The sequence below is a fragment of the Rousettus aegyptiacus genome, unplaced genomic scaffold (assembly GCF_014176215.1).
Source record: "Rousettus aegyptiacus isolate mRouAeg1 unplaced genomic scaffold, mRouAeg1.p scaffold_m13_p_8, whole genome shotgun sequence".
Classification (NCBI taxonomy): domain Eukaryota; kingdom Metazoa; phylum Chordata; class Mammalia; order Chiroptera; family Pteropodidae; genus Rousettus; species Rousettus aegyptiacus.
The window spans coordinates 103,069,773-103,095,393 of record NW_023416311.1 but is presented as its reverse complement, the minus strand read 5'-3'; the positions used below and the strand labels follow the sequence as shown (position 1 = coordinate 103,095,393).

General features: G+C 40.3%; 1 protein-coding gene across 2 annotated transcripts in view; it reads left to right on the top strand.

The window, feature by feature from the left end:
* The window catches only part of BASP1 (brain abundant membrane attached signal protein 1), a 70,855-nt gene extending 62,383 nt beyond the window's left edge, over positions 1-8,472 (top strand). For both annotated transcript variants that reach the window (XM_036225636.1, XM_016124291.2), the window contains exon 2: positions 6,834-8,472. In XM_036225636.1, coding sequence (XP_036081529.1) covers positions 6,843-7,544 — 702 coding nt within the window. In that variant the 5' untranslated portion in view covers positions 6,834-6,842 and the 3' untranslated portion in view covers positions 7,545-8,472. The remainder of the gene's footprint in view (positions 1-6,833) is intronic.
* Positions 8,473-25,621: the final 17,149 nt, after the last annotated feature.

Below are 25,621 nucleotides of genomic sequence, written 5' to 3'. Positions count from 1 at the left end.
GTTATTTACCTCCAACATACCTTTGTTTCCTCATGGAAAAGTGAAGATAGTAATAATTCCTTCCTTGTAGGCTTGATGAGACAGGTAATGGGTGAAAAATTTAAAGGCTAAATAGTAAGACAGTCCTAGGCAGAGGAAGTACTATGTATATAAGTACTTTAGGTATTTCTACCATTAAAACCCCACCTTCTCTATGAAACGTACTCTCGATCTCTGAAATCCAATGACAGGCCCTCTTTTCTGTGAAAGCTCTATTGTTTTTCACTCTCTTATGACATTTAACACTCTTATTTTAATTTTCTCTGTGTATGTCTTATCCCTCTAGCTAGACTAGACTAGGGTTTTTACTTACTTATGCCTTCTGTCATGGCTTACACTTAGTACCCACTTCAAAAAAGTTTTTTCCCCCCACTATAATCAAGTCTACTTTTCCAGAATAATTTCTGAACATCTAAAGTTCTTGAGGCCACTTTGTGTGTTGGAATTTCGATGAGAGATCCGCAGAGATACTTTGAGGAAACTTCTGAGGGCTAAGTCATCTTAATGAAACCTCTTTGGGGAAATTGTGTTTTTAGAAATTTGAGGGTGTGTGTACTTTTTTCCAAATATTTCTTACACGTTTTACAGTACATTTTTACAATACTGAATGTTTTTATCGTGACAAGGGAATAAATTGTCTTAAAATTTTTAAATATAATTTTACTATTTAATAGGTATGCCTTAGAAAACTAGACATGGTTGATATTCTTACTGTAGTTTTCTCTCCCTTAAGGACATTCTCATCCCTTAAATGTTGGTGATGTTACAGTTGCTTAATAGAAGCTTTGACTGAATCAGACACTGAGAACAATAAGTCTAACAATGGAAATTATCAGGCACTGATAAAACCTGACAGCGAATCACCAGTGACTTGAGTACATCCTGGCAGGAATATCAAAAATACACCACAGGTTCCATGGATTTTACTTCATTTTCCTCTTTTAGAATAAAGGTTTTGACCATTTAAAAGAAAAGAGCCAGTCATTTGTTGTAAATAGTAATTGTTGGACATAACCAAATGTTTTAATTTTCCCCCCTCTATTCTCATTGAAAATATATATATATTTGAATTTGTTGTGTTTCCTTATGAAAAGAATCTAAGTTTTTCCCTTAAGGTCAAAAAGTTTTTTCCCTTTTTTGTATCTCAACATGTTTGGCCAATAACTTGGATTCTTTTAGCCTGAGTAATTATACACTCAGCTTGTCTGGTGATGAGTTTGTCTGAAGATCCAACTCACAAGTCAGTCCTAACTTTATATGTTGCCTTAAGAAAATCAGTAATGGATTGCGTTGTGTACAAATCCACTGAACTTTTGCAGCCTTGAATTCGCAGAGTGACAATTGCTTGTTCGAGGGTATAGTTAATATGCTGCAGCCACACATTTAACTGTCAGTGATTCATTCTCTGTCTCCTTGTGAGGCAGATATATTTTCTTCTGATTATAAGATGGAAACAAAACCCAAAGAATACCATTTCTTGTCATGATCACATCACGAAGCAGCAATCGAACCAGAAATAGCTCCAGTCTCTGATGCACACTGTTGAATATTCATGTTGGGTTTTGCTATGGACTTGGAGTCATCTTCCTCACTGTCATTTGTTTGATATCATCCTTAAGAAGTATGTTCTCTTGGTCTTGTTGAAATGGTTCATTAATCTGGTTGTACAGCTAAGTCATTTTCTTGTTTTATATACTAGTTAATGTATGCCAATGATTTCCATGGTTGCAGCTTCTTATTGTTCATGGAAAGAGTAACAAAAATGTAAAACTATGCTAATGAGAAATGGAATGGGGCCGTGTCATGGAGCATGTAGTACTTGTAGGAAGAATACAGTGCACATAATCCCTCATGGTTTTAGGCTAGTGAATGCCTGGAAACTGTCATTATGCCAGGTTGCATTTTCGGAAGAGGGACAGTGCTATGACCTGGGCTTGCATTTTTCATCCAAAGACTTGGGCAATCGACATAACCAACAAACTGTCTGAAACGAAGATTCAGCAATTAAAAGCGATGATCATCTGCACATCGAAACATCTAAAGTTCAGTGTGTGGGCTGAGATAACATTTAATTGCTTGCTACCAAGGTGCAGAAGGGTTCTTGAAAGCTATTTGTGACCCAGGTCTGGAGAGGGCCTCTTCTCAGGTGCTTGACGATGTGCTATTTCTTAGACCTGCCTCGAGGGACTGAAATCTTAGAGCGGCTGACGAGAGTGCTATAGGTGTTGCTCCTACTCAAACGCCTTCTGAGCCGACATTTCCTCTTTGACCCCTCACCTACACCCAGCTAGACAAGTTCGTCTTTCCTTTCAGGGAATAAAGAAAGGAAGCAGTAAATCACAGCTCCCGGAAGCCTCACATCTTCGTCTCTAGCTAGCTTAGCCATCTTTCCAGGCACTTGCCTAATGGCTAAAATATTGGCTAAAATAGACACTAGTTGGGTATGTAGGGCTGTGCCTTCCTATGTCTTAAAACACTGGCAATTTTCTCAGCTGAAGTGGAAGACTGTGGGGCTGAGTCATGGCTACTGAGGACCAACTCAGCTTATCGCCCCAGCCACCACCGCAGTGGCATCTGCCAGATCAGGCTCCCTTCTTAGCACCAGAGAACAGGGGGACAACTCCGATGGGCTTCCTCATTCACAGTACAATTGCTTTAGCTTTGCAGAATGGGGTCAGGGTTGAACTCCTAAACTGCTGGATACTTTCGTTCGTTGACGCCTCTGAAGGTGTCCTGCTAGAGAAGCTTACCAGATAGAATGTTTGGCTTCACTTTCCATATGTTAAAAATGTAGAAAGAGATTTTACCCAGTGGCGAGGTAGATAGATTTTTCAGAAGGAGCAGTGTAGGGAGGGCGGAGGGAGGCCTTATTCAAAACGAGAATTTTCTCTCTCCCTCTCTTTTGGTCTCACTCTCTTTTATGTCAGGGTAATATGTCTTCACCTTACTGTGTTTAAATTCACCATGATCTTATGCTGATGTTCCCAAAGGGAAGCTGTTGGCATTTAAAACCTATTACTGGCCCGGGGCTCTTTATCAACTTTTAAACTCCATATAAAATCTGTTAAAGTGCTGCATTTCAATAGCTCTGTAAAAGTGGTGGTATGTCCTAGCTTGGTGTTGGTTATGCACAGCAAGTTCAGTGCATGCCGTCTGAGTTTTCTTTCCAGGCCACTCAATGGCTAGTGAATTGTTCAAAATGTGGAGGGATGGATACATGGGTAGTCGGCTCTTCTGTTGTAACTGGGCTTTAGGTTTATGTGACTTCCGGGGTGGATTACTGGTTGCTTGTTTTGTTTTTTTGTTTTTTTTTGTTTTGTTTTGTTTTGCTTTGATTTTGGTAGCTGCTGTTTTTTAACTTCGAAATTCCAATTTCCAACTTCCGATACCAACTGATTTCTTTCAAAGTTAGAAGTAATAGAAATGAGAGAAATAATTAAAACATACGCCTGTCCTGCTCTCTCATTTTGTAAGGATCATGATATAAAACTCCACTGGTTAAAGGGAGCAATGAAAAGTGTAGGGACATAGAGTACCTGAAGTTCTGAAAATCTTCATTATCTCATCAACATCTTGAGTTTCGGAGTCACCCTGGATCTGTACCAACCCTGTGACCCGGGGCGGTGACATTCCTGAGATGAGTACTGAGCCTTTTGCTTGCAGTCATACTGCTCCATGAACTTAGCTAGTTAAAATTTGCTTATGGGTAAAAGGAGAGTGATCGATGGTATACTTATGACCTTACGGTAGAGATTAAATAATTTAGAAATGTGTGTAAGTAATGGATTCCGCCTGGTACCCAGCAAACAGTTAATAGAACTTAAATTGTAATTTTAACTTTACCTCTGGGTATAGGCAAGGTTCACCTATATTGTCTCGAGAAATAACTAACTGCCTTGGTTTTCCAGGGTTCTAGTGGATCCTTTAACCCTCTCTTTGATACTTCACTCTAACTAACACAGACAACTAGCAAAAAGGTAGGAGTGTGTATTAACTCTGTTTGAAAAACAAATAAAAATGGAGATACTGTCTTAACAGAAAACTTGATCCTGTACATTCATTTCCTTGCCAGAAACGAATCTATTCTTAAAACAAAGAGTAGAAACTGTGTTTCAGAAAACCAATTTTAGTAACGTAGATTTTAGGTTTGTAAACCAACATGACTTCATTCCTTTGGGGATAGCTATATAGAATTTCATACTGTGCCTGTTAAAAAGCGCACAGCTATGTTATGTTTGCAACGCACACTCCATTTGCACGTTGTCTTCTATTCTGTGATTTCCAAGTTGGCTTTTGGGTTTCTATTACAGAATTGGGAGGCAATCCTAAAGGCAGAGCTGTCAGGTTTTCTGTTTCTCAGCTGTCTTGACATAAGAACAGAAGTTATTTTGATATATACCGTGTATTTTGGTTTATTACCTTTGTGATTGCTTATAGGAGAAGAGTATATTTAATTGTATTTTTACCATTTGTGATTGCTCCCATTTCTTAGGGAGAAATAACCAAAGATTAAGTCAAATAGAGCCTGCTGGATGTCTGAAATGGGTTATGACCAAAAGGCACTCTTTAAAAAAAAAAAAAGATACGTAAGAGAAATTCTTTCTTTGATAACAGAATAAAGGTCTTTCTTGAGAATAGGAGCTAATATTTTTGTCATCTTTCAGTTTATTGCTTTTTCTCCCTCCTCCATCTATTAAAGTCAGGAAATTAGCATATAGAGTGGGGAGAAAGTTTTGATTTCAGTCAAAATTCTTCAGATCAGTGTTCTCCTACCCAACACTCAACTTTTAAATAGAACAAATGTGGCTTATTTCACTGTCATGAATTATGATGTCAAGAAATGTAATGAATAAACACCAAATTTTCTGTTCTAAATAGATGATATTAAAATGAAAAGACAGCTGGTCAAGGAGTACTTTATTTTTTTAAAGTAGTTTTTTGTTTTTCTGTTACAGTCGACATACAATATTGTATTAGTTTCAGGTATACAAAATAGTGATTAGACATTTATATAACTTACAAAGTGATCACCCTGATAAGTCTAGTAGCCATGTGATGCCACACACAGCTATTATAACATTATCGACTATCAGGATTGATATTTTTAGTGATTTAAGATAATTATGTATTAGTATTCTGACAAAAAAATAAACATAAAAAGAGAAAACAGTTGATATATAATTTGATGGCATTTAAGAACCATTGGCTTTTAAGTATACTCAAGAAAAGATACCTATTTTTAAAAAATTTACTGAAGTGGCACTGAAAAAAGGTGAATGAAATTTTCAGGATTATTTAAAATATGTCAAAGAATACTTTATACTTTCGTCAAGAATAGGCCCTCATCTGGAACCTAATCAAATGGTCTCACCTGTACTTCATAACCTTTGCTTAGGCCCAAGGCAAGGCTCTCTCTCTCTCTCTATTGGACTTTGTTTATTTGTCAGGACTAAAGAGGATATTGGAATGTTATTTTTTCCATGTTTCATCAAGCAAAAGCAACTGATTTTAAAGAGCAACATTTCGGTGGGTTCCCAGTATTATACGATGCCATAAAAATGCAGTGCCTGTTTAAGCCCTGGCAACAGTTTTGCACTGAATTTATGATTTTTCTGGATTAATATTTTGGTCCCAGAGGAGAAAAATTTAGGATTCAAATACAAAGGCAGGTTCTCATGCCCAATCAAAATGTCAGCCTCCAGGAAGCTGGAGACTTTGAGTGAAAAAGGCTGTTAATGACCACTGATGTTGTATATCTAGTTTGAATTCTATTCAGGAAATTGATAATAAAGGAGACTTTTATACTGCTCTGGAACTATTTCTTTTAAGCTCAAAACACCTTTAAAAGCAGTGAATGCAAGTCTGGCACAAGTAACAAACTAGATGTAACTGGGAACACTATGCTTTTCATTTCTTGGGAGATGATTTTCGTTTAACTGGCCCTGCTTCATGACGGGATGGGATAGTCCTGCTCGACTTCGGTGTTTGAGGATGTGTGCCTGCATGAACATATATATATGAATAATGGACTTCGAAAGGACTTTATAGTTTGAGATTATTTTCTTGAAATTCACGATCTGTGCTGAAGTATTTTACTAGCTATCCCATATATCAAAAATGGCTGTGACTGCCTTTTTTGTACACATGTTCAATATTTGGTGTTTGAGGTGGACACGGGAAGACAGATCAGAAACACATTGCTCCTCTGCTCTTTACAATGGTCTTTAATCACTGATTCTTTGATCTCAGCTTATTTCCTCAACTTGCTGTGATTAGACACGCTATAACTGAGCTCTTTTTTTTAGGGTTCGCTGTTGCATTTATAATTATGGCAAAATGCATGTAGAAAATTTACCATGTAGTCATCTGAAGGTGTGCAGTCCAGGAGTGTTCCGAACTCTGTACTTGGTAAAGTGGAGCCTCTTTTAGTTTTCGTACTTGACAAGCTTCTTCGTTCCTTCCGGCTGCTGTAACAAATCACCATTTACAGAGTGGCTTACAAACAATGGACATTTATTTCTCATAGTTCTGAAGCCCAGGGTCAAGGTGCGGGCAGATTCGGTGTCTGCAGGAGACTTGCTTTCCCCATAGTAGATGGCTGTCTTCTTGCTGTGAGGTCTCTTCTGTAAGGGCCCTTCTTGGGGTTCCATGAGGACCCCACCTCCATAGCCCCATTACCTCCCAAGTACTATCATATTGGGAGTTAGGCTTTTCGCCTCTGAATTTCGGGGGACACAGACCTTCCCTCTAGAGCCACACGTAACTCCTTTTCGTGTTGTTTTGTGTCGTTACAGAACTCCACGATGGGAGGCAAACTGAGCAAGAAGAAGAAGGGGTACAATGTGAATGATGAGAAGGCCAAGGACAAAGACAAGAAGGCCGAAGGGGCAGGGACGGAAGAGGAGGGAACCCCGAAGGAGAATGAGACCCAGGCGTCTGCGGAGACCACCGAGGTGAAGGAAGGCAAGGAGGAGAAGGCGGAGAAGGATGCCCAGGACGCCGCCAACAAGCCCGAAGACAAGGAAGGCGAGAAAGGCACAGACGCAGCCAAGGCCGACGCCCCGAAGGCAGAGCCGGAGCAGATGGAGGGCACGGCCGAGGGCAAGGCCGAGCCCCCGAAGGATGCGAAGGATGCGGAGCAGGAGCAGGCCGCCGCCTCGGGCCCGGCCGCAGGCGACGCGCCCAAGGCCTCCGAGGCCGAGGCCCCTGCGGAACCGGCCGCGGCCTCCAAGGTGGATGACAAGGGCAAGGAGAGCGGGGAACCCACAAAGACTGAGGCCCCCGCAGCTCCTGCGGCGCAGGAAACGAAAAGTGACGGGGCCCCGGCTTCAGACTCAAAACCCAGCAGCACTGAGGCTGCCCCATCGTCCAAGGAGACCCCAGCAGCCACGGAAGCACCCAGTTCCACGCCCAAGGCCCAGGCCCCCGCAGCCCCAGCAGACGACGTTAAACCTGCCGAGGCCTCGGCAGCCAATTCCGATCAAACCGTAGCAGTGAAAGAGTAACAAGGACAGCCTATGGAAACGAAGAGTAAGAGTACAGCTTAAAAACAACCTGTTTCTCTCTCTCTCTCTTTGTCTCTCTCTCTCTCTCTCTCTGTCTCTCTCTCCTGTACTAACTTGTTTCAAATTGGAAGTAATGATATGTATTGCCCAAGGAAAACAAACAAACAAAAAAGGATGTCCCATCGAGGGAGGGAGGGGGTGGGGAGAATCCAAATAGTATTTTTGTGGGGAAATATCTAATATACCTTCGGTCAACTCTACCAATCAGTCCTGGATTTTAAAGATCAATGTCTGAAAGTACAGTACATCTTTTGTACCTGAACTGCTGTTAACATGCACTCCGCCAACTAAGAACCGACATCTTGTCTTCTGCCGGGGGAGCTGGGAGTGAGTGATGGGTCCGACTCTGCCCACAGGGCCTGTTCCAAGGCGATCAGATCTTTATGAAAGCAGTATTTTCTGTGTTTTTTCTTTTTCATTTGCAGCCTTTCTTATTTTAATATTTTTTTAATGTTGTGGATGAATGCCAACTTTCAGACAGCCCACTTAGCCTGTCCACGTGTATCCGATGCCAATAGTCCATTCTTCCACCCCAGGTATTTTTGGGAGTAACAAACATTCTCTCATCCGACTTAGCCTCCCTAGATTTCTCATGACGAGTTAATGCATGTCTGTGGTTGGGTGCACCTGTAGTTCTGTTTATTGGTCAGTGGAAATGAAAAAAAAAAAAAAAAAGTCTGCGTTCACTGCAGTTACAGTTTCTCTTCCATTCTGTGTCACAGACACCAACACACCACTCATTGGAAAATGGAAAAATAAAGTAAATAATAAAAAAAAAAAAAACAAAAAAATGTACAATGGATGCATTGAAATTATATGTAATTGTATAAATGGTGCAACAGTAATAAAGTTAAACAATTAAAAAGAAGCGATTGTGACTTGGTTTTCTTTTGCCCTCATTTCTTCTTCCGCGAGGATCTCAGCAGAGGGCTGAGATCATCTGTGTTATATCCAGCATTTTCCCACCTTCACTTGGATAGAAGTGGAAGGCAGTATCCTCAAATTTTTGTGGACATTGTCTATTTAGAGAATTAGTCAGTGTCGATCTTAAAAAGCTAAACCGAAAACTTACTATGCCTATGGATATGCACCCTATGGAAACGTGGGTTAATAAATATACTTAAAATGAACAAATATTTTGAATAAAACATGTTAAAAGACAATGGGTAGGTTTGATCTTGAAGGTTGCGAAGAATTACAAGATCTTACAGAAACACGTGAGTTGTGAAACCACTGGTGATCATTTCGTTGTATCCCTTTATCATATTGGGGACAGAGCAGGCCATGAGACAGCAGCAGTGTGAAAGTTAAGCATGGAGCTGGCCTTCATGGTGACCAGATTCCCGTCCAGGTTTTGCCCCTCTTGTATGGCTTTGAAGTCACCTTTAACCTCCAGGCTTCCCTGCTTTCTCTGCATGAGGGCAAAGACTATGATCTCTAAGGAAAGACCCCTTATTCAACTTATGAAATATTTAGCAGTCTGTATATATACCCGGGGACCATTTTGCATTATGATGAATAGGTATGTACAGACGTGATACCACCTCCATCCTTTGATTTCCTCCCCAAACCCTCAGTTTAGGTTTCATATGTCCTGTAGATGGGAGAGGGGTTGGAGAATGTGTAAGGAGTGACTTTGATGGAGCAGCCAGGCACGAGGATCCATTCTTTAAGAAAAGGAGGAATTGTCACTTGGATCGTGATGGTAATTTGGGTCTTTTTCAATTGGATATTAGGAACCAAATCTCAAATATAAAACACTTAAAACTGAACTTAACAGTAGCCACTGTATAAATTGCTCATGCTTGAATCAGTTAAGTATCAGGTTTTGTGGGAGAATAAAATTAGGTGATAATTACCCGAAATGATAAATTCATTTATTATTTATACTATAACACTGGAAGTGTTGATACTGTTAATATAGGCAATTTTCTATAGAATTTGTGAAGGGCTAGTAAACATACCGAAATTTATTCCCAAAGGGACCTTAGCAGTACAGTAGATGAGGACGAACCTGATTTTATTCTTACAGGTTATATTACACATGGTTGAATAAAAAAGGGGAAGAAAAAATCCTCTCCATTTACCTTCCGAGTGGCCTGTAGCCTGCACCATTTGTATAGTCCACCACTAAGGTGATGCCAGTGATAATGTTGGGGAAGATAAATGGGGGAAATTGAATATTAGGCACATATACCCATTGGGTTCAATTCATATCTGCGATCACTTTTTTGGGGCACTTTTGGTTCTTGTTTCCATAGTGAGATAAGTTGGAACTCGTAATGCTTGGAAGGACAGCAAACAAGATGCGTAAACACGGTAACCACCAAGCAACTGTTTTAGGTATGAAAAACAGCAGAGGACTGTCCAGATTATTCCTGATGAGTCCTAGCGTATGTGAAATAGCTTGGGGGTGGGTTGGTGGTGGTGGTGGGGAGCAGAGTCAGTGAACCGTGGAGACATTTGTATGTTACTAATATTAAATACATGTCCTTCTTGCAGATAAATGTGCTTAGCGGAAGTAATATGTTACATACTCACTACCTTCACCCCCTACTTTTAATTTAAAAAAACGCACTAGGTGTTTTGGTGACCAGAACAATCAAATCAGCCTCCTGGATTAGCATTTATTGCTGTAAATCACTGTTTAGAGAGAAATGAAGTTGAGACATTTTTCTCAGTTCATTTACACTATGAGTTGTTAAGTAAGGGTACAGGAGAATTAAAATCGTGTTCAAACAATTAAAGAATACAGAAATGTGGTCACCAAAATATTTAAATCAGAATTTTAACCTAACCATGGCTCATGACATTCAGTTTTACCATACCTATGAAAAACTTAAGATGTAGTTTGGAATTGTATATTCGGCAGAAAATATCTCATGCGTGGGAACGATTGGCCCAGTCAGGAAGGGAAGAGTGTTGGGCATCCGAGTTAATTTTGGATTGACCTAAATTGTTCCTACCTCATGAGCAATCTAAAACAAAGGCAGGACGGTGCACAGGCTGTACTTAACAGGCAAGTCAGCACTACCCGGGACCTCGCCACATACTGGGCTCATCGGCTCACACGTGTGCTACGTCTCTGAAGAGTGAAGGGGTTCCAGGGTCTGCCACCTGTTTGGTGCTCCTGAGCAGACTGCAAGGAGGAAACCAACAGGAGTGGAAACGAACTCACTCAAGGTTTCCAGCTTCGTCCCCCGACCTTGAACATCTTGTCTTAGTAGCTGACATCATGGGAGTGGACCCAAATCCTCAAGAGCTTGGCTGTGCTAAGCATCTCCAGGACGGCCCTACCTGGTCTCAACTCTAAGAGAAGACCATCTTCAGCCTCTCGTTGGCCACTGAGGCAGAGGTAACACGACCATGATCCAGTCATGCCATTTATCATTTTTGGAGAGTCCTCTTTCTTTCAGTGGGGTCAAAATGTAGGTTTAGTGTGCAGTAGGGAGTTGGTTGTCAACTCTGGTGCTGCCAAGATCTAGACATTCTTCAGCTGCCTGAGCTGGGTAAATTATTGGATGCCAGCAGCAACACGGTTTTCATAAAGCATCCTAAAACCTTAAGTTTCACTAAGTAAAACACGGTACATTGAAACACAGCATCTTCACTGACACACATCCGGTATAGTCATCTTTTTCTGTTCCTTTCTAGTTATAGGGTTCTTTCAGTGGTTTCATTTATGGGGGAAAGTCTGTAAGACTTATAAAATATACTATTTTGGGATTATCCAACATTTTGTCTCATGATTGATGAAGTTTCTATCCTTTTGATTTCTATTTGCTTTTCTAGAGTAACGGTGCAGTTATTTTGAGCTTTATTTTTAACTAGTTTGACAATATTGAAAATTGATACTTGGAAGGTAATCTTTAAAATATGCCAAATAGGAGTACCATAATAGTTGTGGGATTGATCAGATGAAGTTTTACATTCATCCTTAGAAGAGGAGGCAAAATTTGCTTGTTTATAACTGGCACTATTTTAGGTCAGCCAAGTAGTTAATGTTTTAAATAGCTCAGGGAATTCTAGTTTGGCAAGGGTGTCAATTTTTTCCCCCTCTCTGTAGTGTAGCATCACCTTAGTGGTGGACTAGAAATATGGTGCAGGCTACAGGCCACTCAGGAGGTAAATGGAGAGGATTTTTTCTTCCCCTTTTTTATTCAACCATGTGTAATATAACCCATAAGAATAAAATCAGGTTCATCCTATCTTATCACGAGTTTATTTGCTCCATGTCTTTTTAATGATAGAAATTTTATTAGCATATGAAATCTCAAAATCCAGGACCTATTGGTTTAGTACATTTCTCCAAGTTTTCTCAGTCTTCATTTTAAGAGCAATTTTCATTCTGAAGTCGTATACTTCCATTCATATACATATTTTAAGTAAATTCCTAGCGAATATCTTTTTTGAAAAAAACCTGTGATCTTTAAAAAGAATACTCATAGTGCAACTGTTCATATCGAAATAGAAAAATCAAATAAAAATATCATCTTTGTCTCATGCACCCTTGACCTTCACATTTTTCTCAGGTCCTAATATCACATTTGTTTCTTTTTTTATTTTCTTTGAGGATAGTTTTATGTTTCTCCCAAGTTTCCCTCTGAATCCAGAAAAATTCACCTTGAATATCACTCATTTATTTCGCTTTAACTCAGGGCACCGTGTTAAATGGTCAAATGACAAAATGAGGGAGCAAATGCACAAATTTCGAATCATTTAGAGAGCATTCGTATTTGCTTCCCTCACATATGCTTTTGCATATATAATCCAGGATTGAAGAGAGTAAAAGCATCTCAATAAAAATATTGTTTGGGGGAATTCTCATCTTAAATATGATTGTCCATGTATTTCTCTTAATTCTGAAGTGGAGTTTCACATAATGAAAACCAAACATTGTTAGGCTACAGGCTTCTGTGAAGTTGTGGGTAGAGAAATGTATATGAAAGCTTAAAAAGAAATTTATTTTTTAAACTTAAATATTCCGATAGATTTTTTAAATAATTATTTGAAAGACAGAGTTCCAATCACTACCAGGAAAGCCTTGTTATGGGCAACCAGCCTTTTGGCTTTTTAAGCTATAAATTTGTGTAAGTAAAAATGTTTGAATAGGCCTCAAAGACTTGCCTTACAATTAAATAAATTATTCCTTAATGGTGATTGAATTGTGTTTAAGAGCCATGCAACCGGAAAGTCACACCCATGATATTGTCACTCAGCAGAGGAAAAAGGTACTTTTTTTTTTAACCTTGAAGAAAATATATTCAGTTGTAAAACACTTTTGATAACAAAAAGAAAAAAGAAAAAAAAACCCCTCCACCTTCTAAAAGGACAGCAACTCTCGTCATGGAAGGGAGAGACCACATCTCAGCAGTTACTGAGATCTGCCATGAAAAGAAGGGGGCGACATGCTTGATTACAAGAGCCTTTTACGCAGGTCTGGGAAATTTAATGTGACAGGTGAACCCCATTTAAAGAACTGAAGAGAAGGTCTGAGAGCAGCTAGTGAGCAATTTCCATCCTCTCTGCCTCAGCACAGACATCTAAGAATAGAGCTGCCTCTCAGCCGGAACCACCCACTTCAGCCACGGAGTCTGACTAGTATGCAAATTCCCCAGAGGGGCTTTTTTTTTTTTTTTTTTTTGCTGAGTATAATAGGGACTGTATTTCTCTTGCTACTTATTCAGCTGCTTTCTCTTGCAGGAGCCGAAATTGCCTTGACATTCAGAGCAAATTCTACCTTTTCAAAATAAAACGAGCCTGCTTGCGCGTGCACACACACACGCACGCACACACACACACACACACACAAATTAGTAAAACCATAAAACCCAGTATCACATAATTAGAAGACAAATTAATTCGAGTACATCAGAAAAGAGTTGCTTACATTTCTGATGCTAGTGGGAACTTTATTATAACTTTCGTCTTTTATTTCTTCTCTTCCTTATTCTGTTTCCTCTACATTTTGTCTTTCCCATCGAGTCTCCAGCTTCTACTTCTTTTTTTGGTCAGCTAATTCAAATCTGAAGTGATAATGTCCTTTCCTTCCCTCCGTTCATCCCTTCCTCTCTTCCCAATCCTTCTTTCCTTCTTTCCACTATGTTCACACCGAGGCAGATGCTCATATTGGGCCAGACTTATAAAAATGATATACGACCTTCATGTGTAGTCTTTAAATACACTTCAAGTGTACTGTTCTTTCTGACTTCGCATAACTCTTACTATTCATTTGCTCAGGAAGAACAAGTAAAATCTACTTGAAACTTCCCTGTATTTTCCTTCTCTCCCTCCCCGCCCCGCTCTCCACTATCAATAGGAATAACAAGGGAATGGCAGGGCTACCCATTATTTCGATGAGTCAGAAACTAGAGGAAGCTTTGTCTCTTGAACCTCCCATGGTCACAACCCAACGTTTCTTCCCCTGTATTCATTATCATCCCCCACTTTCTGGGGGCTGAGAGAAAGAATCAGGACTGAGAGGGAAGATTATGGCTTTGTACTTGGGTATATTCAATTTGAGGCATTTCGGAGATATAGAAGTTGATAGGCTGAGTAGCCACATGGATCTCGAATGATAGAGCTGGAGCTAGAAATGGAATCAACATTCCTTAGAAGGTACTTGACGCCATGAGCCTGATGAACATCTCCTGCGGAGGGGACCCAGGAGAGAATGGAGTGAGCCTTGTGCTTAGCACCGAACCTCTTATTCGATGATTAAGTAAAGACTGAGAAGTCATTACTGTGATGTCCACTGTGAACATGTGGGCATTTCCACAAGTTTTCTGCAGGCGCAATTTTAGGCAGTGTAATCAGTGACTGGGAGAGCGAGGAGAGCTGGGAGGGTGTTGTGCGACAGAAAAAAAGATACAGAACGTTTCAGGAAAAGAAGCTGGAAAAAAGTGACAAAAGTTGCTAAGACATCAAATAAAGTGATTTTTAAAATGCTACCTCAGGGCACTGACCACCTTAACAGATTGCAGGGGTAGAGGCTGAAACCAGAAGGTAGTAAACTGAGGAAGGAGTTGGAGGTGAGGAGATTGAGCCACGTTTTCTAGAAACTCTTTAGAAAGTGTAGGTGCAAATGGGAAAAGTGTGATAGGGCTGAGAGTCAAGAAAGGAAGGGACTTTTTTTTTGTTTTTTGTTTTTTTTAGATAGGAAAGACCCAGTTTTTACACCCATCTAAAGGAATCGATTGAGGAGGATTAGTTATATACCAATGAGATAAAAGAGAGAACTTGCTATTTGAGATTCTTGACAGGCAGGTATGATGCAAAGTACAGGTAGAAGGATGTCGCTGCGGTTCTAGAGTCCATATGGCAGCGGTGGGAGGAGAGCTCGGCTGAGTCCGGGGCGAGGGAGCAGAACGCGGCGCAATGTTAAGTGTTGACGCGACGTCTCGGGGTAACTGGGGGTGGGGGCGGGGTCCGTCAAACGGATGGCATAACAGCATGCTTTCCTCCCCTCCCAGCTCCCACAGGCAAGGCGCCTTGGCCAATGAGCCCCCTTATCCTGGGGACCAGGCTCTGGTCCTGCTCATCTGAGTAGCAGCCTCAGATCCCTGCCGGATCTGCCCATCACATCCTGCCATGGGAAACCCCTCACCCTCTTGTTGCTCCAAGGCCTGTTTCCCACAGCCTCTGCTGGTCACTCTATTACACTCCCATGTGGCCCTGCGTGGTGCAGTGTCACCCTCCCCGTGACACTGCCGGTGACCAATACGCCGCCGTCGATCTCGTCTCTCCAGTGCTGTGCGTCATGTGTGTGGCCATCCCCATAACTCCTGGGTGCGAATCTCTCCCTTAGCAGCGGGGTGAAGGGGCGGGGATCTAGACCCCCTCAGTGATCCGCCTCTGATGCGACAACATCCCGTGTTTCAGGGCCCTTTGCTGTGGGATCGTTGGGATGGGAGCTGTTGAAGACACATTTACACTGTGAACATGTGGCCAGGTAATCAGTGACCAGGAGAGGGATTTTGGAAAGTGGACATCTTCCAATCCCATTGAAGGAACAACTGTCTCCTTTGCGTCTGATCGCTGTACTGTACCACTGAAACTAATATATTATTGTTTGCCACCTATGAATGAAAAAAAATCATTCACTTGTACAATGTAAATACGAGCAACTAATTATCTATTCTATTTCAATAAAGCCGTAAAAAATATTAAGTCTTGGATATAAGGCCAAAAGTGTTTTTAAGAAAGGTACCATGTGCCATATTTTGACATCTCCAAGTCCTTACAAAAAGCCGCATCATTGGGTAAGAAGAAAAGATTTTTTATTTCTCTTGAAATAAAAGATGGTATATGGTGGGTTTCACTAGCTGAGTTTGAAGTGTATTTCTGAATCTAACCGCTGATAGTCCTGGGTGAGTGAATCACCCTCATTCTGGGCTGTAAAATGCACCTACCCCAGGGCGTTCTTGTGAGGATGAGTGGGGTTACTAGTGCCAGGCCCTTGGTAAGTGCTGCTCACATTTTTACTATTTATTTTTTACTATATGGGAATCTCAACCTCATATGAATGTTTGACAGCATCCCTATGTTTTTATAATCTTATTTCCTAATATCCTGACTTTCAGTGGATTTATGGCTAATGTTTTAATTTAAATCTGCCCGAAAGCCTTATTTGTTCTTCAGTGAATTGCCGTTTTATTTGCAAGTAATTTTTCCTTTTGTTGGAATTACTGCAAGGGGGAAGCAACAAGTACTGAGCATAAACGTGCTTGGTGCCTGCTCAGTAAGCAGCTGGCTACATGAATATGGTGTTATGCGTACTTTCTAATTTGATAATCTAGATTTTCCACACTAATGCCTAACTTATTTCTGCATTCGTTTTCAGGATGGTCAGGTTTTTTCAAAAGTCTGTCTTCCAGAATAAGAGAGATATTACTAAATTATTGCCTTGAGGAATTATGCTTTGGTCATCATAATTTATATTCACTGCTTTCACTGGGAAAAAAATTATAGTTTAAAACAAAAGTCTATTTTTTCGTGTGTTGGGAATGTGGCTGGAGTTTCCTGCCTTGTTTACCCAGTTAATCAGACCTCTGAAAGGGCAACATTCGAGAGAAGTACTAATATGGTTTGGGAGGGGCTATTATTTATAGATAATGTGCTCAGATAAGGGTGTGTTTCATATGCCGTATTTATTAAAGATAATAGAGAAATTGGACTGAGACGTTATGGGTTCAGATGAGGATGTGGTTTGTGTGCCGTATTTATTAGAGATAGATGGAGAAATTGGACTGAGACATTACAGGTACAGATAAGGGTGTGGTTGATATGCCATATTTATTAGAGATAAAGTGAGAAATTGGACAGAGGCATTGCAGATTCAGATACGAACTTTAGATTATTTTGAGTCGATATATGGCCAAACAGGTGACAATCAGTGGAGAGCATGTCTGTGCGTTTGCGTGTGAATTTAGTGCCTGTAGAAGGTGGCAAATAAACATACTGTAGGACAATAACGATGAATCATCAGTGATCCTATGAAAGGGTCGACAGGTAGCGAAGTATGAAAAAGTGACAATCAGTGCCCTCTCTCTGCTCTTCTGAGAGGGCAGAGTATAAGAAACATCCTTCATTAGTAACTATTTGGAGTTAAAGTTATAAACAGTTAAGAACCGAAGCACTTCGGTAGCTACAGTCATGCATATTTCCAACAATAAAAATTAGCTTTCTGTTTTAAAGAAATACATTCTTTTTCTTTTTTAACCAATAAAAGATTGTAAGTATATTTGTGAAGATCGAACAGTACAATCTGTGGACACATTAGTGCTATGACATCCCTCTTATCTGGGGGAGGCGGGGGTCAGACTTATGAAGACTCATGAGCTCTAAACCCAGAAATAAGCTGAAGAAAATCGTGAGCAGAAATCAAAGAAAATTTCTGTTACGAAGCCTCCTAGGCATTGCTCTTCAGAAGTTCTCAGTCCCTTGCTTAGACCATTCTCTGTAAATAAGGGAGTGGGTGAGAAAGATGGTGATTATGCAGTGATGGTTGTCTGTAGAGAGAGGGTCAGAAAAACTGTAGAAGGTAGGGGGGGAGGGGAGCCGGGAGCGTCATAGCCTGAGTCTATCAAGTATGGAACAAGGGTTTCCACAGGTCTCAGGAACTCCTTTTTTTTTTTTTTTATTCCTATTTAAAATATAAGTTTAGTTTTCATCACAAGAAAAAAATTTCTAACTATATATGGGGATAGGTGTTAACGAGATTTCCCCCTATCCAAAAGTAGAGCATTCTTATGAAAACTTTTGTAACCTGAAATGGCATGAGGCGAAGAAGCAATTACCATTAATTTATATGGAAAAAGTTTTGAGCCTTCACAGACCCCCAAAATAACCTACCAAATCATACCAAATAATATAGAACCTAAAATAACGCTAACGTCTAGTACAAGTGTTCTTCCTGCTCTGGGCGCGCCCGCTGCCTCTGAAATAGCTCACCGCAAAACAAACGCTAAACACTATTTTCACCTTTTTTCATAGAAGCAAAAATCATCTTCAGATTTCTTTCGGTTAGAGAAAACAGGTACTTTCGTATAAGCAAAGCGGAGTAATCCGAACTTTCAAAAAAGGGATACCTGTATATACAAATATTGAACCATTATGGTGTACACCTGAGACTAATTTAATGTTGCATGTCATTTATACCTGAATACAAAATGAAATGCAAGTTTATAAGAATTACATTGAAGTGATAAAGGCAGAAGAATTAGACGTGAACTAAGGAATCTCTGCTTACGTTTCTCAAAAACTCTTGAAAGCATCCTTGTGCTACAGCGCACAGCAAAATACCTGATGGCATGAGGACGACCAACGCACAGAAAAAAGTACGGTCCATGTCACACATGGTCAGTGTCTTTGATCTCACCCACCGGACACCTGCTGTTCTCCTTGGTTATGCTTTTGTGGGGAGTGCCAGTCTGCTCCTCCTTAGAGCCTTCTCCGTGTCTCTAGATAGCAGAGCAAAGCCTCAAGCAGTGTCTGCCATGAAGCGGAACATTCTAGTGTCACATCGAATTGTGAAATCATTGTGCTTTACACCATGTATACATGATGGTGTACAGAACCCGTGACTTTTATCCACGGTGCTCCTCCCATCCTGGCACTTACTCTGACCCTCACCTAATGAAATTCACCTCATCTCTGTGTCTCTCCCGTGCCTGTCCTGGGTCTAATAAAGCATCTGTTAAGGCTAGTGGTGTGTATTAAGTCACTACTTCAAGCTAGATTGCAACAGTAACCTTGTATAATAATGTTATATATTTAATATAACAATGATAGTGTATTATAATTTAATTTTAATATAATATATAATAATTAGAACATATAATTACCCTGGACAACAATGTATTTCCCATAAGGATTATACCTGATGTGCATAATTCTGTAGTTATATATGGCATGTTAAGGAAAAGAAAGTTTATACATAATTTACCCTTAAAAAGTCAAATTCATAGTAGAACAAAAGAAAAGTTCTAGTTAATGTTCTTTAGGTGTTGTCAACCTCTCTGAACTATTAAGATGTGGCCTGAGGCAATTTAGAATGGCAGAACTAGAGTTCAGATTAAGTGAAAGGTAACTACAGTCCCGTTCACAGTACAGAAAACGCACGTTTTAATTAAATCATGGAAATAAGAGAGTCAGGATGGATTATATCAGTCACGAGGAATAGTTCATCGACATTTTTGTTTGGCTTATTAACAGTCTCTGTTGGTAAATATGAATTTGTCAATCTCTCCCTTGAACCCCTTTGCAAAGTTCTTGCCTTCAATAAACACCTGTATCATCACGGTCACCCTGCTACTAGTAATTTCCTTTTATCCCCTCCGATGTATGCCTCAAGAACCCCAAATTTAGCTTTAAGTAATACAATTCTGAGGCCGATATGATTTGAGGATCATTTATCAGCTTGGAGTTGGCTTTGTTGGCGTTAGCTCTGTGCCAAGTCGAGTTTCACTACACAGATTGAGGGGAGGGGAGGGCACCAAAACCCCTCACTCCTTAGATGTCAACCCCAAGGTGATCCTGAAGACTCGTCGGCTCCATGACTGTGGTCCCGCTCTGGGCGCCTGGCCTGTGTCATGCCTGGAAAGGCCCGTGCTCACCACCGACAGCTTTCATGACTTCCTTGGACCCCTCCCACCCTTGAACCTTCACATCTACACCAGCCTTGCAACTCTGAGTATTTTGAAGAACCCATCAACTTTGCTAGGATCTTAGCTGAGCAGCTAACTGGCACTTTGAGCTGTTGCCTTGGGGTCCTCATTGGCACTGTCGCTTCTTAGATACTGAGATCCGACTTCCGAGACGCGACTTCTGCGCCTGTCCCAGGATTTCTGCTGAAACCTGTTGTGTGTTTACTTTTCTCTTTCAGTCTTACAGCAGCGAGTTGTCTGCAGCCAGCTCTTGCTGAGGAGTCCTCTTTCCTTGTTACTACTCTATGGTATCTGCCTGGGGTACAGTGCTCCCAGGAGGAACTTACTGTTTTGGGGCTCCTCCCATGTAGAAGTCTGGGTGGGCTTCACACCACCCAGAATCTTGCAGAGAGCACTACCGAGTGATTGTCACAGCCTTGCAGCCAAGCTGGCCTGGAGGGTGTGACGGAAGAGTGAGTGGGATTGCAGGGAGGCATAGCAGGCAATACAACCTTTCCTCCCTTGGATGAGATGCCCTCACCCCCGGGGACCTTGGGTTGATACTCTGCAGGCTGTTAGGCATCTCATTCATTTCACACTTGGAGACCACACCGTAGGATATGTTGAGCTGTCTCATGCTTTAGGGAAGACCTAGTATAACTTATTTAATCCTTCCCCTCCTGATGAACTGCCACACATTTTGATCGGACACTGCTACAGCAAATGTCCCTGCACCCGTCCCATTCATCCATGTGTCAATAAACCTTTCTCATAAATTTTAAGTAGGCACAGCCTGCCTTGCCTGATATCAAGGTTCTATTAGAATTAGATCTATGAGTATCCCTCCCTCCCTCCCTCCCTCCCTCCCTCCCTCCCTCCCTTTTTCCTTCCTTCTTTTTTTCCTTCCTTTCTTCCTTTCTCTCTCCCTCCTTTCTTTTTTCTTTTCTTTTCTCCATTTCATTTCATTTCATTTCATTTCTTTCTCTTTCAATGCTCTTTCTACTGTACAACTTTTAAAAAATTTAATTATTTATCTTCCCAAAATACAGTAGCACACTCCAAAGAAGATCCCCTATTTCTCCCTCTCTTCTTGGGGTCCCTGGTGTGGAAAGGGCCTATATTCTTTCTCTGTGGCCTTTATCCATTCTCAGTAGGTCAAGAGGGACTTGAGATCTGTCTAATATGCTGACCTGAGAATGGCTGAAGGGGTGGGTTGATATCTGAGAACATTTTTATAGGCAAAACCCTCCACCTCAGAAATCCTAGCCTTAGAGTGGAAGATTCCTAAGCAGATCCTCTTGCAGTTAGGGAAATGTGATTGTTTTTATTTTAAGGGAAAACATTGGAATTCCATTGAGAAACCTCAATTCCATTGAGAAATCATTACAGGACACACTGTCTTTGTGTGTGCCTTCTATGGGGACAGGACTTGGGAAAGACTTTTGGTCTTTCTAAATGGAAGTGGCCAAAATCTCCCAGGCCTTCTCCATGTCACTTATCCTGGATGGGTAACTGTGTCTCCCACAAAAAATTCAGTGGCACTGAGGTTGCCTCTGCAAAATTCTCTGTCAAGAGGTAATTATTTTTGGTAGTGGGACCCCCATCCCACTTTGTTTGTTTGTTTGTTTTATAATTAACCCCTTAAAGATGCAGTTTAATAATAGAACAGTTCTGGAAATTATTATGCTAGCTGGTACAGTTAATGTAAATGAGTGAGATATATTTTTTCCCCTGGAAAAATATATCATCTGGACAGATAGCAGAATAGATTTGAAATAAATGAAAATAGCTTCTTCTTACAGAATGATTGGTCTTTATTTTTATTATTTTTTTTTACTAGAACAATTTGTTCAATATTTGTAAATAAAGGATTAAAATATTTCTGATAGTTTTGGCAATACAGGCAACTATTTGTTCCTTAAGTTTTCAAGTTCTAGAGAGAAGAATTTATTGGACCTATTTACTCAGCAACTAACACGTCACCTACTTAATTCCATATGTATTCAGCATTACAACATTAACTACCAGGCGCCAGAAATGCAAACGCTCACTTTTAAAGACCTTCTCGTCAGGAGGGACAGACTGCAGCATTAGACTCGACATAACGGAGGCCTCCTGTTTGTCTGCATGCCGTATACTCAGTCAATGGCAATTAGGTTTCAAGGTTTGAAAATATTTTGCTTACAATGGTATTTATTTTGTTTGGACTTTGGCCTAAGCTGTGACGATAACTCAGTTGGGTCATTCAGCTCTGAGATAGTAAGGGCCTATTGTTCCTATACTTCTCTTTTAACATTTGGGGAGAATTTTCTGAAAGCTTATTTCTGTCATTAATCGGATATATTGAGAAGGCAACCTGCCATACAGTGACTAAAAATAAGTAGATTTTTTTCTATAACTCTAGGAGCCCTAAGTGCAAATATATGAACAAGGATCTTGATGTTTGTGAAAAGAACTTTTTTGTTTGCTTAAGGATGACATGTCTGTCTTCAAACTGCCACTTTAAGGATATTAAATTGACATTGGCTAGGAACGACAAATCGCAGACTTAGTCCAGTTGTCACAATTCTCTCTCACCAGCATGATTAATATTGTAACATGTGAAGAAATCTTTAGCTGAAATAAAAAAGACATAATTGAAGTTAAAAATCTAAATATGATCTTAAGTGATGTGTTGTACAACTCATAACCATTTCAATTGAATTGACCAGATTAGGTAAACATAAATGTAGGGTAAAGTTTGCAACCTTTGGTGAGGTACATAGGGTCAGATAAAATAACCTTGGAATAATGGGTAAGTAGAATGATGCCAGGAGTATGCTCTTGAAGGTCAAAGCAAGTTTCAGAAAGACTAGGAATATCTCAAGTTCTGCTAAAGTCTAGTTGAGTGCATCTCTAAAATCCTAACACTTTAAACGATCACCAAGTGATTATTTGAGCAGATACTTAGCTCTAGATAAAAACACAAGTTTTATTGTCATGATTCATTGCAATAGTGTTGACTGCGGGTGGCGAACAAGCCAGAATCAGACCTGCTCGATATCTTTAGGCTGTGATGTCAGCAACTGCATGTTAAATAAATAAATTGGAGATTCTCTGATGCCAAGTTACACAATCAGAAACCAACAATCTCTTTCCATTTGCTTTTCATGACAAGGTTCGTGTAACGTCAGGGCAAAACCTAGAGCAAGTTTACTGGCAAATCTGAGGACTAGTGAATATTTTATAGTATGGCAGACAAGTGACATGAATGCTGGGAAAAATTCCGGCCCATTTCTCCGCCCACTGGGAAGTGTTTGAGGTGGGTGGGGGGCGCAGCGATAGGGCGGGCTAAGAAAAGCTTGCTTCTCCGCGAGGATCTGGCTCCCTGCTCACTCCTGCCCTCCGTGCTGACCGGTTCTCTATGATGTTTGCATTTAACCGTGTGCTGGTTAGCATTGTGTTCTTTCCGTTATTATTACTGATAATAACAACAACTACTTACTGAAGGCTTTTTCTGTGCCTGGCACTGGTTTAGGGGCTTAAATAAATTTGGTTCTTCATCATTATGGGGTCATTTTCCAAATGTAACTTGTGAACAGACTTAGAAGTGGATTAAGAAAGGGAATTAAGAAAAATAAGTTTGAAAACGGGTCCTTAAACACTTGTACACGTTTTCATAGGAACATTTATTTATCATAGTTAGATGGTAGAAATAGCCCAATGTTGCTCAATGGGTAAATCAATAAACTATGGTTTATACAAACAATAAAATATGATTGAGACGTAACAAAGTACATATCACAATGTGGATAAAGTTTGACAACATTATGCTAAACGGAAGAAGCCCAACACAAAATGTTTTGCATATTATATAATTCTATTTACATGAAATGTCCAGATGGACAAATCTACAGAAACAGAAAGCTGGTCAGTGGTCACTCAGGTGATCATTTGGTGAGATGTGGTAATGGACAGTAATGCTAATGGGTATGAGATTTTCTTTGCGGGGGGCGGGGTGATGGCAATTTTTTGGAAATAGAGATGGTGGTTGTACATCCTCGTGAATATACAAAAGACCATTCAGTTGCGCACATGAAAACAGTTAATTCTGTGATACGTGAATTTCATCTCAGCAGCAATAATTTCAAAAGACTAAACCTAGAATAGAACCAAAGGAATCTAATTTTCTGTACTCCCGATACTTCCGCCTTTTCGTTCTCAGGCCCAGTGGAAATGAGCTAAGCTTCAGGTCTTGGTTCAAATGTCACCTTATCAGAGAGACCTTTCTGGCCCAACTATAATAATGCCCCCATCATTTTTTCCCCCTGACTCTTTATCTATATAGCACTTTTCATCAACTGATGTATTTGTATGTTAACCTTTCTGCCTCTCCTCCCAATGGAATGTTATCTCTACATAAACAGGAATTTTATTACTTGTATCCACCGTTGCACCTACAATAATGTCTGACACAGGGAAAAGAAATAGAAATAACACATATTTATAAAAATAAGAACACGCCTTTGGTGAATCAATGCATAAACTAGCATCAGTATTGAGTCCTAAGTTTCTTTAACGTGGGTACCAAAAAGCATACAATTTAGTGGGGAAAGGTGGCTGTCATTTTATCTTTCACTACCAACATCTGAGATGATGCCTAGAAAAGAGACGATGTCTACTGGGTGGTTTTGAAACTAAACTAAGACAATCTAGCTCGCAAGATGAGAAGAGGGTAAACAAGAAGTTAAATGACAATGCGGAAGAACAATACGATGTCAGAGGAGGGAAGATTCATCTGGGAGTCATTAGATTTCATTTCTAACTCTGGCTCCTTTCCTCCTCTCAGGAGAGAATTTTAATCTCTCCAGGCCTCAATTTTCTCTCAGTAAATTTAGAAGGTGGGACCAGATGGCCTCTCTGGCCCATTCTAAGCTTGAATTATTATGCACATGTGTGTGTGGCAGAGGAAAAAAGTGTTGGGCATTTAAATAAATAGAAAATTACCCTAAATGGGACAGTTATCAGGTCAGCTACTCTATCCCCACCCTGATCCCACGACAGGTCTGAAGAGAAAGAGAGCCGAAGAAAACATCTTCCAAACGTGAAATTGTATTGCTTCGTACAATTTTGTGAAAGGTGGACGGGAATGAATTCTAAGATCTATTCTAAGCCCTTCGAGACAGCATTTCTTGTTTGGAAAAGCAATGAGTTCATGGAGTTAGACTTATTAATGTAAAATTTCAAGGACATTTAACACTGTATTTAAAAAAAAAAATCTCAAAGTTGATAGGATCTTCAGTGGAGCTTTATGCCCACCTCCCTGCCCCCAGGCAGTGAAAGAGCTGATTGCAATGATTTCTCCAATTAGAGTCTTCAAGTTCTCCAAAGATTTCTTTTATTTATAATAACGTGCAGGGCATTTTCGAACTCTAAATAAAGACCAACACGGAATTGAAGTCCAAGGAAAATTCTGTTCCCCTCTGCCTGGGGCGCTTGAAATGGAACAAGCAATGGCAATATCATGCAGACGAAACTCAGGGTTCGGCTGACTCCCTGAAGAAACTAGTTGGCTTCAAAACACATAACATGTTTGCTGAAATCCTCGAAATGTGACAGGAGGGACCCGGCAGGTGTGTCTTACTTGCAGTTTTAGTACAAGAGCAGAGAAGGGAGTTAACGACAGACAAGAAGCAAAACATAATACTCTTGTGAAAGAAAAATCTCAACTGGGGTAGTACCATAGAGACATTTATGAAAGGCAGGATGACAATCCATTTAATGATTTTTTTCCCCCCTAAGAGCACTGCGAAAGAGAAACAATCTTGCCAAACTAAAGTAATTTAAATTCCACTCAACAGACATTTATTGAGTACATACTCGGGGACACAT